The 12,400-nt window shown below is 37.7% G+C and overlaps 1 protein-coding gene across 1 annotated transcript; it reads right to left on the bottom strand.

Annotated features, from left to right (window-relative positions):
• Positions 1-7,466: 7,466 nt before the first annotated feature.
• Positions 7,467-8,408, bottom strand: LOC145040750 (uncharacterized). The gene has a single exon (XM_078988651.1). It carries the CDS (start codon positions 8,406-8,408, stop codon positions 7,467-7,469), a length of 942 nt encoding a protein of 313 aa, XP_078844777.1.
• Between the last annotated feature and the right edge of the window lie 3,992 nt (positions 8,409-12,400).

The following is a 12,400-nucleotide window of genomic DNA, read 5'->3' as shown; positions in this document are numbered from 1 at the left end:
AAATTTACTAGTAATAATATGATAGTCCTCCACTCGTATATGTGTGGGGAGTGTTACCGAGGACAAAACAGTGTACAGGTATTATGTTCAAACGTTTTAATGTCGTGCTTTTAACTGATAAAATGTGGAAAACCATTTGTGAAATACATGTAAAACATACTAGTTTAAAGACTTATTTCACAAATATATGTTACGTGATCTGTATGTTCAATCTGTTATCAGTTGTAATATCAGTTATAAAAGCATAATAATATGAAACACATATTTGAAAACATGTTTTGAGTACAAGAATTCCCTTGTACTTTGCTTGTGTTCCCCCCTGAAAACAGTGGAAAACAGTGAAAAAGGGTAGGGGTATGAACTCACCGGACTCGGAAACGTGTCGGTTTTGAATGCTAGACGTTGGTTCGGGGTTTGATTTCTCGCGATGATCCTATGTAAAATGATATAATGTCCATATATATACAACTAGAGATACATTCACTAATCATATGGGACATTACACTCCAATGAGGTTAAACACCTCAAAACGAGCGTTCGGAGTGACCCGGGTGACATCTTCGGACTTGTAATGGCACTAGGGACTTGGGACTTGAGTTTACTCCCCAAGAGTAAACATTTTAAAGAGTTTACAACCATAAAACACACACATACATGAGTTTACGGCCATAAACTCATGTGGGTGTGGTTTTGATGGTTTAAGGGCTCAAATGGACATAGGGGTTGCTAGAATGGATTATCTAAATTGCCTTGGAACACTTGGAATGAATTTAAATCATCCTGGCCGTAAACTCCTTAATCTTCATGAAAATGGTGTTAAATGTTGTTAAAACAAATCACATGTGATTAATAGGATTATTCCAAGACTTTACATGAGTTTTATGGGACATTTGAGAGGTGTTATGGAGTTTACGGCCCATGAGACCCTCCTCATGGCTGTAAACTCTTATATAGGGTCATACAAAGTGTTTCAAGGTCTAAAACTTGCATAGAAGGACTTCTAAAATTCATCTAAAGGCTTTAGGGGTGTTTAGTTTGCATTCTAACACCAAAAATCTTGGAGTTTACGGCCCAAGAACAAGCCTTGGCCGTAAACTCTTATAAATCCCACAAATGATGTGTTTTAGGCCCTTAAAGTATTTTTGGTTGGTCCCTTGATTTATTCCAAGGATTTTGGTGGTGTTGGATGGCTTTCTAACACCTTAGAATTGGATTTATGTCTAATTTTGGGGAGTTTACAGCCCAAGCACATACCTTGGCCGTAAACTCACATAAGTCTCCCAAAATTCATGTTTCAAGTGTCCAAATGTTTTAACCAAGGTCCTATAATTCATATCTAAGCCATAGAAGTGATTTGGAAGGGTTTTATGGCATGAAAAACCCCTTTTACATGAGTTTACGGCCTAAGCTTATGCTTTGGCCGTAAACTCCTTCAAATGGCTCAAAATCAAAGTTTCAAATGTTCTAAGTCCATATCTTGAAGTCCCATAGCCATATCTAAAGTCCAATTGAGTTTAGGAAGGAGTTTAAGGGCTTAAAACCCCATTTAATGGAGTTTACGGCCCAAGCTTGCTCCTTGGCCGTAAACTCAAGTTCTTGGTCCCAAAACTCAATTAATTCATCAATTTGAAGGCTAAAGGTGTTGAATAACATGTTAGGGAGGTTACCTTAAAGATTTGAAGCCTTAAACTTGAGATTTGGATCTTAATTCTAGCTTGAGGAGAGAGGTTGTAAGAGTTTAGTGAGAGATTGGCCAAAGGCTTCAAATGAAGTCTTAAACATGTTTATATAGTGTTTAAGTTTTGGACACGGTGGAATTCTACCCGATACCGGTGTTAGACGAGGCTTTTGGTCGTACCCGATTGAGTTACCGTAACCCGATACGGTAATTTCTAGAAATATTCCGATCACTAAAGTTGGGTGCTAAAATGATTTCTAAATGTATTAAGACACCCATTAAGTCATTTTAAATGTGTACTAAATAATGACTTAATTAAACGGAAGATCGGAAATCGAAATGGAAACGACGATTGGTTGCGCGAATTGTACTACGAAAAAGTTACAGTAAAATGATACGGAAATTTCGGGTTGTTACAAGGAGGATGTACAGAAGATGGCCTTCAGGACACGTTATGGGCACTATGAGTTCGTGGTGATGCCTTTCGGGCTCACCAACGCACCGATAATGTTCATGGACCTCATATACCGGGTGTGTAGGCCCATGTTGGATCGTTCAGTGATTGTGTTCATCGATGATATTTTGGTGTATTCGAGGTCTAGAGAGCAACATGAGGAGCACATGAGAGATATTTTGGGTGTACTGAGATTGGAGAGGCTCTATGCCAAGTTCTTCAAGTGTGATTTCTGGTTATGAGAGGTCCAGTTTCTGGGACACCTCATTAACCAGAATGGTATTTTGGTCGATCCGACCAAGATTGAGGTAGTTAAGAGGTGGGAGGTGTCGAGATCCCCCACCGAGATCAGGAGTTTTTTTGGACTGGCCGGATACCATCGGAGATTTATCAGAGATTTTTCCAACATTTCCGTCCCTCTCACCAGTTTGACTTGGAAGGGCGTCGCGTTTACTTGGGGTCCCGAGCAACAAACCTCATTTGAGAACCTTTGCCAGAGATTGTGCGAGGCTCCCATGTTGGCCCTTCCAGAGGGAATAGAGGATTTTATGGTTTATTGCGATGCATCTATTACCGGCATGGGTACGGTGCTGATGCAGAGAGGACATGTGATAACATACGCATCGAGGAAGTTGAAACCTCATGAGACGAGATATCCCACCCACGATCTGAAGCTGGGGGCAGTGGTATTTGCCCTCAAGATCTGGCATCACTATTTGTACGGGGTTCGGTGTACCATTTACACGGACCACAACAGTTTGTAGTATCTTATGGATCAGCCCAACCTTAACATGAGACAGAGGAGAAGGTTAGATGTGGTGAAAGATTATGACTACGAGATTCTTTATCATCTGGGCAAGGCTAATGTGGTAGCTGACACCCTGAGCCGTAGAGCAGAGAGTACCCCGATCCGAGACGTGTATATGAGGATGACAGTGATGACTCCAGTCTTAGATATCATTCGAGAGGCCCAGGTGGAGGCCGTGAGACTAGAGAATCGCAAGAGGGAGCGTGTGATTGGGCAGGTGTCCAAGTTTGTGACGGACAACAGAGGACTTATGACCTTCGTAGGAAGGATTTGGGTGTCCTTTACGGGTGGAGCTCGATGCATACTGATGGAGGAGGCGCATAGATCGGGATTCTTGATCCACCCTGGGGCCACTAAGATGTATTTGGAACTGAAAAGAGATTATTGGTAGCTTTGTATGAAGAGAGATGTTGCATGGGTAGTCGAGAGGTGCTTGACCTGTCGCTGGGTTAAGGCCGAGCACCAGCATCCCCATGGGAGGTTGCAACCATTGGAGGTTCCACAGTGGAAATGGGAACAAAAGTCTATGGATTTTATCACGAAGTTGCCGAGGACCACGCGCGATGTCTATGCGATTTGGTTGATTGTGGATCGATTGACGAAGAGCGCTCGCTTTCTTGCTATCAATGAGAGCTCTTCTGCTGAGTGGCTGGAATAGATATATGTGCGAGAGGTGGTAGCTTGGCATGGGGTGCCGACATCTATAATGTTTGATTAGGATTTACTTCCAGTTTTCTGGAAGAAGTTCCACGAGGAGTTGGGAACGCGATTGCATTTTAGCATAGCCTACCAACCGCAAAAAGACAGACAGAGTGAGAAGACGATTCATGTGACATCCCCAATTTCACGACCACAAAAGACCGATTTAGTTTATGCTTTTAAAATAAAACCAGAGTAATCTTTTAAAAGATGTTGCGGAATTTGTCCCCAAAACAAAACATGATAAAAATTTATCAAAACATATCTTTTATATATATATATATATGTATATATATATATGTGTGTGTGTGTGTGTACATTATATATCAAAAGCTCGGGATGTCCACATCGATACAGATCAAAAGCATAAACAGTATATTATAGACCTTACAACAGTTATTTACAACTACTGACCTATAATCCAAAATCCCTCGTCATCGTCCAAATTATGCTCGGGGTCCACTACCTGTAATATAAAAAGCTGAGTGGGTCAAGCTTGAGAGCCTGGTGAGCATATAAGGTTTTCAACCTACAAATAATAAATTTATTAATTTTATCAACTAACAATAAATTTACTAATTTCATCAACCAACAATAACCCTGATTGCCCGTTCCCATTATCTTCTCTTACGTCCCTAAACACCTATCATAAGGGACCTAGTCTAAGGATTTTCATCGGGGTGGACTTTACTGCTAAGGGGATTCCTCAGCCATGTATGTTTGTAAGGCAACCATGAGGGGGAAGGAGTACACCAGCGAACATATAGTTCACCAACATCTACAGGTTGCGAGCTTGCTAGCATTCAACTGGACTGTCTAGAAAGGTCAGTGGTCGTCATCTATACTCCGCTAGATGACTATAACAACAACAACAATAACAACATCGAGGCCTCTCATGTTTTACCCATGTTTTACCCAACATATTTGTAGATAAAAATACATATACAATTTAAAACTTGTATAAAACCAGGGGCAGAGCCAGAATTTTTGAATAACGGGGGCAAAGATATGATTATTATTGTTTGTTCGACGAATCGACGTTAATTACTCTATGATATTACTATTTATTTAAAGTTGTAATAATGTATTATTAAAACCTTCCATAATAGTATTTGAATACAATACAATTGTAGATCATAAAAATCTTCTTTTCGGTTATAAGAAGCCATACTGAAAGGCTTCTAGTCCATCTGTATTTGGTGTTGCTCTCCCGCCTTGATGTTTAGGGTTCGAGGGCCGTAGTGAACATAAGTGGAGTAAATTAAAAATTATTTTATTATATTTTTCGTTTTAAAAAAAGGGATATATACAGTAAAGTCCCGATATTTTCATCCAATTAACACGAAAGTCCCAAACTAATTTTTTATGACACAAAAGCCCGAATTACCGGCATTTATTGACCCGATTGACCTTTTCTGCCGGTGCATCCGGTTTACTTGGTGAAGTGGCACCAAATGCTTACATGGACCACTGATTTATTAAATGAGAGGCTTATGTGGAGTTGTCGACCTTACTTAAGCACCATACCGTCAATCCCCATGAACCCTAGCTTCGTATTTTTGAAAGGAAAAGATGAGAATGTCGTCTTCTTCATCTATTGGAAGCAAGGTTATGCGAAGGTTCAATCCCCCTCAAAGGACACATTGCGACTGTGGTGACTTAGTTGGAAGGTGGACTTCATGGAAGACAAGAAATCCTGGAAGAAGATTCATTGGATGCCTAAATTATAGGGTTTGTTGTTAATGTTGAAATTATTCATCTTTTAGTTTTTTTTCTTTCTTTAATCTTGGATTATCCAGGATTCGAGTAAAGATTGCAAATTCTTTGATTTGGTGGATCCTCCACTCCCTAATCAGTGGTACAAGGACTTGCTCTTACAATTGCACAATGGGTGGAATGGAGATGTTGTAGAACAAATGGAAGAAGCAGTAGTAGAAGTTGTTCCAACTCAAGTGCAAGGTGCAGGTGGTGTTGTTCCAAGGTGGTCAATGTTCTGGTTTATTTTGGGTTTATGTTTTGGTTGTATTTTAAGATAATGAATTAGGATATGTAGTCACTATGTACGATGTTGTTTCTTTTGCAATGTAATGAACATTTTACTTATGTTGTATTGAATTATGGTGAAATCAAAGTACCACAACTATGAACCACATATGAATAATAAAACTGTCAATAACCAAGGCTAACCTGCACAACCAAACTTGAAATAAAATATGACATTGATCAATTGTGACCATTGCTTAATGCCCTTGCTTAATTAGCAGTAATTGTTTACAAAATATGAACCAATATAAGTGGATATGTACCATCATTTACAAAATATGAACCACAAAGTGGTATGCAAAATATGAACCAAAAGATGGTATGCATCAGTTTACATAGTACCACCTTTTACAAAATATGAACCAAAAGATGATAACCCCTATCACTAATCTATAACTAATGCCTTATCTTCACACATTCCTATACCAAGAGGGTCAACCACCTTCTTTTTCAACTTCTGAAGAATGATCCTCTCTGAGGGTCTCCTTGTTCTTTGTTTCATATTATTCCCAAAATTCCCTTGTTGTACTGGATCATTCACTGGAACACCTTCTTCATCTTCTTCTTGTCCATCTCCACCTCCTTCCACTCCATCTCCTTGTCCATGTCCTCCTTCTTCTTCATTACCCTGTCCATCTCCTTCTAGTCCACCTTCAACATTGGCAGCCTAAAACAGAAAAAAAAATTAGTAAAAAACACTTAATCATATACATCAACACTAAATGAAACCTTACCACATATCCAAACTCTTCTAAATGAGCTTTTGTAATTCCAAGGCATCTCATAATGTCGACATCAGTGTAACCTGATTTCCTCAACTCTGTAATTTGTTGTGTAATGTAGTCCATATCTACCATATCCAGCCCATCTCCATCACTCGTCACATCTACATCCACCATCTCTTCAGAATTATATTCTTCATTGACCCTTTTTTGGGGTGGTACTGTATTTGAGGTTTCACCTCTTTCAAACCAGCTATGAAAGCCACCCCCACCTCTAGGTACCCTACCACCTCCTCTATTTCCCCTTGTCCCCCCTCTACCACGTCTTGTCCATTGGGTTAGACTAGGGTCCAATCTTGGCCTGCCTATTTTCTTATTGGGTTTAGGATCTGGTTCAACATGTGGATTTTTACAGGTTTTCTTGTTGTGCCCCTTTTGTTGACAGTTTTGACATTGGACAGTTCTGCCCTTTGAGGACACTTGAGAGAACTTGTCATCCCTCTCTGATACATGCCTTTTCCTTTTCACAGTAGGCCTGCCTGGCATCCTCCTCTCTAAGGGGGGTAAGGGCTTAATATAAGGAGCTTCTATCCATAAATTGCTGCCATTAACAGGTAGAATGTTATAACTATAACTTGAAATGTACATTGCCTTACCAAACCACTTGCTGATAAATGTCTTTGGATCTTGATGAGTTAACATGATAGATGCTTGGGCATGGACACATGGTATCCCTGATACATCCCAAAGTCTACATGCACAACTCCTTTTCTCTATGTTGACTCCATATGATTCAAGACCATTTCTAACTTCAAATTCATTTTGTCCACTAGGGTGTACCCTCTAAAACCTGCAAATAAAAGTTGTTACTAAATTAACATAAAAGTTATTAATAACTTAGCATAAATGTATACAAAACAAGGAGAACTTACTTCAAGTCCTCACCAAATGCTTCCATTTTCTTAATTGCAGATGGACACACATCTCCTTCCCATTTTTCAGCTAACTCCCTGAGGTTGTAAAACCTGTCCATCATATATAGCCTTATCTCTTCAAGCATGGTCAGTAGTGGCTTCTTCCTAGCATCAAGTAAACTGCATTGAAGCATTCTGCCATACCATTTTCTACAGCCTCACAGGCCAATCCAGTGGAAAAGAAAGCCCTGCACCATGTATTTGGCTCCCTTGCCATTAGATGTTCATAAGCACCTGGGCTAATCTGTCTAATCTCATCCATGTGATTCTTGAATTCACCCTCTACAGTTGATTTGGCAGCCTTCCAGAATAGGTTCCTTAACTGAATTCCACTATATACTTTTCTGAAGTTGGCATAGATATGTCGTGCACACTGTCTATGCTCAACATATGGTAACACCTCCTTTGTTGCCTCAAGAAGACCCTTATGTTGGTCTGAAATTACACACATGCCCCTTCCTGCATCCATTCCAAGGTCAACCTTTAACAACTGAAGGAACCACTTCCAGTTAAACTTATTCTCAATTTCAACTACAGCCCAAGCTATGGGAAAAACGTGATTGTTTGGGTCCCTACCTATGGCTGTTAATAATTGTCCCTTACACTGCCCTTTCAGAAAAGATCCATCGATCCCTACTAACCTTCTACAACCCATCTTCCACCCTTCTTTGATTGATTTGAAACATATGTACATCCTTTTGAAAATAGTTGTACCATCATTGTTGTCTTCGAAACAAATTTTAATGGTGCTGTCTGGATTGGATCTTAGCAATTCACCACCATAATCCCATACCCTTGCATAGTGATCACCTAATTTTCCCTCAATCATGGACATTGCCTTACATCTAGCCCTATAACTCCTTACCCATGAAATCTTAGTGTGAAATTTGTGTTGAACTTTTTCTTGGATTTCCTTAGGTTTCAAATTAGGTGTGCTAATAAGTTCTTTAAGGAATTGTCTAGCTAACCATGTTGGTCCCATAAGTTTTCCATTGTTAAAATTCTTGACACATGTATGATGTGGATACATTTTCTTTATCTGGAATGACTTTTCAGTGCTCATCCAAGAGGCTTTAACATAATAAGGGCAACCGAATTTCTCATGATCACTAGCACACACACAGTGTAGTCTAACACTATCACATTTATTAAACCTAATCTGATAACCTTTAGATATGGCATGATTTGTTAAACAGAGTTTAAGTTGCTGTGGAGATTCATACCTTTCTCCCTATTGAGGTTTCATTCTATTCCATTTCACATTTGGATCATGTGTGGAATATTTAAACTGAGCTTCAGTATCATTTTCCTCTTCATCCACAACTTCATCTACATTTTCTTCCTCCTCTTGTTCGTCATCCAAAGGTTCTTCTTCCACGGGTGCTTCATCATCTTCAACATTCTCGAATAATGGGATAATGAAGTCTTCATCTTCATCGTCAAGAGACAGTGAGTTCAAGAACCCATCTCTACATCTCCTACTCTGTTTCTTTAGAAGGTCTTCATCTAGTTCCACGTCGATCGTGTCAAAGTCCAACGCACCTTCCATCTTCAAGGCTCCAACTCGTATCTCCCTTGGACTCGAATTCGTATCTCCTTCACAGTAAAAACCCTAGAATTGTCGCAGTAGAAAGAGAGGTTTTTCCAGCTCGATTAACCCTTCTTCATTTAATGATGTCCTCGTCATCTTCCAAGTAAGCGTTAGTAGCCACATCATCTCGATTACCGGCTATTAAATGAGTTACCGGCAAAAAATGTCAATCAGGTCAATAAATGTCGGTAATTTGGGCTTTTATGTCAAAAAAAATTAGTTTGGGACTTTCGTGTCAATTGGATGAAAATATCGGAACTTTACTGTATATATCCCTAAAAAAAACCATTACACATTACATAAAAGTTAAATATCTAATAAGGAGTTAAAAATGACCTTTTTTTTTTTTTTTTTTTTTTTTTTTTTTTTTTTTAATTCTTGAATTTAGATTTAGAGAGCATATTAGATTTGGAGAGGGCAACAATCTGCTTAATTATGATATATGGAATTCAAGATAATAAAGGATCTAAAAAACAAAAGAATATACGGTGAATATATATTTTCAATATAATACTGATGATGCAAACCATAATTTAAATAATAAACCATAATTTAAATAATTTAAATAATTTGTTAAATGTTTTCTAGTTGTAATTTCTATTCTTTTTGTTAGATATATTATTGTTCTTCTATTAATCTCTTATGCAACGTTTATGTTAATTTTAGAAGGTATAATACATATGCGATTTAAAAGGAAAAATAGTTTATCCTAATTTTTTTAGGCATGATAGATTTGTTGGAACGTGATTAATTAAGGGCATACATTATTGGAATTCGTTATATAGTAAAACTTTTTAAATAGAATTTAACACTTCAAATATTATATTAAGGGTAAACTTTTTTAATAGAATTTAACACTTCAAATGTTATATTAAGGGTATGCATTTGGATTTTGGAGGGGGCAATAGGCTTTAGCCTTTAGGATCTTAGGTTATTCATGGTTGTTATGGTTCTTGAGAGTGCCTATTTGGTGGTCAAATAAAAAGTTGGTAGGGACAGAGCACCGGCATACCTTCCTATTCACTCCGCCACTGTATAAAACATGGCAAAAATGCAAAAATGGTCCCTATGGTTTGTCATTTTTTGTGGATATGATCCAAACCTTTTGAAAATTGGATTTTTGGTCCTTATTGAGAGGTTTGTATGTGGAACAGGTCCCTGGAGTTAACCACCGTTTGTTTTTGGCTGTTAAACCCCTCACATGCATTGCACACGAGGGCATAAATGTCTTTTTACTCAAGAGGAAACAATGGGCATAAATAATTTTGCACATCACAATTAAAAAGATTACGTGAACAATTTCTTCAACCCAACACTCAATCAGAACATCACTCAACCATAAATTAACAATGACAAAATGCACAATCCAAACAACCAACAACAATTGAACCCTTACAGTAAAAATTGATTGATTCTTTATGTCTGTTTGCATCTTCATTCCCAACCAAGAACAAATTGGTTCTGGTTCTCGTGTATACCTGCAACAAAACAAGAAGGAGCTTCATGGAATCCCCCTTTTCCTCATGACCACACAGCAACCCCAACACCACCAGTCGTCTCCCACAACTCCACCACCATCTTCCTTCCATTATTGTGACCGGAAAAGAAAGAGAAGAAACAACTGGATTAAACCTGTAACAACCCTCTCAACCCACCCTCGGCCTCCCTCATTGTCACAGAACACCACCAAGATCGACGAGACCCCCCTACTTCCATTCTTCTTTTTCTCTTCGGTCCAGCCAAGCACCACCGGTAGTGGCGGTTTTGTGGTGAACCATCGAGGAGGTACCCCTCCTCCTCCTGCTGAAAACCATCGCCCCAAAACACCCCTGATACTGTCGTTCTCCCTCCGTCTTTCCTCTTCATTTGCAATCGAAGAACCTCCACTTGAGGCGAGTGTAGGTTTGTCGGCGATCAAGAGGGCGATGACCCTCTTAAGTTTCTCGATGCTCCTAGTCGGCTCCATAGCATCAAACACCCCTAAAATCATCGTCAATCTGCCATGTTCCTTCCCCTCTCGTGATATGCTCGCCGATCGACCCGTTCGTTTTTTCATTCCCGATCAGACAATGATTAAGCCCACAAGGGTCGTCGGAGATCGACGCCCTTCCCTCCCCTCGTGATATCAGCCACCGCTGGAGCTTCCATCGATGAATTTGGTTCATCCCTCTCCCTTTGAGTAAAAATACATTTATGCCCTCGTGTGCAATGCACGTGAGGGGTTAAACAGCCAAAAACAAACGGTGGTTAACTCTAGGGACCTATTCCACACACAAACCTCTCAATAAGGACCAAAAATACAATTTTCAAAAGGTTTGGACCAAATCCACAAAAAATGACAAACCACAGGGATCATTTTTGCATTTTTATCATAAAACATCTATTTATCGGTCATTTCAAATAAACAATCAATATAATTACACATAACACGTATTTTATAGAAGTATTTTATAGAAAATATTTCATATCTATGTGTAAGATGAAAGTGACTATACACTCACTTGATACGATCGATGTATATATCTGACTTACTGAATAGTTTTCCACGATCATTTATTCTCTCTCAAAATTATATGTTATTGATATGGTAACGAATCTCCTATTTATACTTACTTTGGCTAAATAAATTATACATAAATTAAATATAACCATCATCGTCGTTTGACACCTACATATGCCACCCATCTCTCATTTTATTACTTGATTGGCTATTGAACATACTTATCCAAACCAGTATATGTCGTGTTATTATATCTCTATTCAATAAATTCACATCATACTAAGTTAACACGTTAAAAAAGTTGAGATTAAATGATAAATACGTACTTGTTTAATGGCCAATTTACTCACAAAATATCTTTGCTATGTATGGATATTTTGTCTTCATTAATATACATATCTCTCACATATATATATATATATATATATATATATATATATATATATATATATATATATATATATATATATATATATATATATATATATATATCACTACGAAAGATATATACATATTAATGTTTTAATGGAATAAATTCTTTTTCTCACTAAATCATATCTTATATAAAACTTCAAACATTTTTATAAATAACAAAACAACCAAAGTTATAAAAATATAGCTTATGAATTAGACGTAAACAAATTTCAAGTCACTAAAATAGTATGAATTAATAAATATTATTTTTGTGACTTATCGTTGTAAAGTATATTCGATAATTATCGTGGAAAAACAGGTGTAACACAAAAACATTACCCTTTTACTATTTCGATTCACTCTTCGATGTATTTAGACTAAATATATCTTATAACATATAATTTATAATTTTAGGTTCGTTATAACTTTCGTTAAGATTATTTATCCTAATTAATATTTGTATTTTTAACGTTTGTTTTAGCCATATTTATTAAGTTTTAATTTTTTTGTTATATAC

Source organism: Lactuca saligna, chromosome 4 (assembly GCF_052625555.1).
Source record: "Lactuca saligna cultivar CGN05327 chromosome 4, ASM5262555v1, whole genome shotgun sequence".
Classification (NCBI taxonomy): Eukaryota; Viridiplantae; Streptophyta; class Magnoliopsida; order Asterales; family Asteraceae; genus Lactuca; species Lactuca saligna.
Note: the sequence above shows the minus strand (reverse complement) of the source record. Positions and strands in the feature narration are given on the sequence as shown.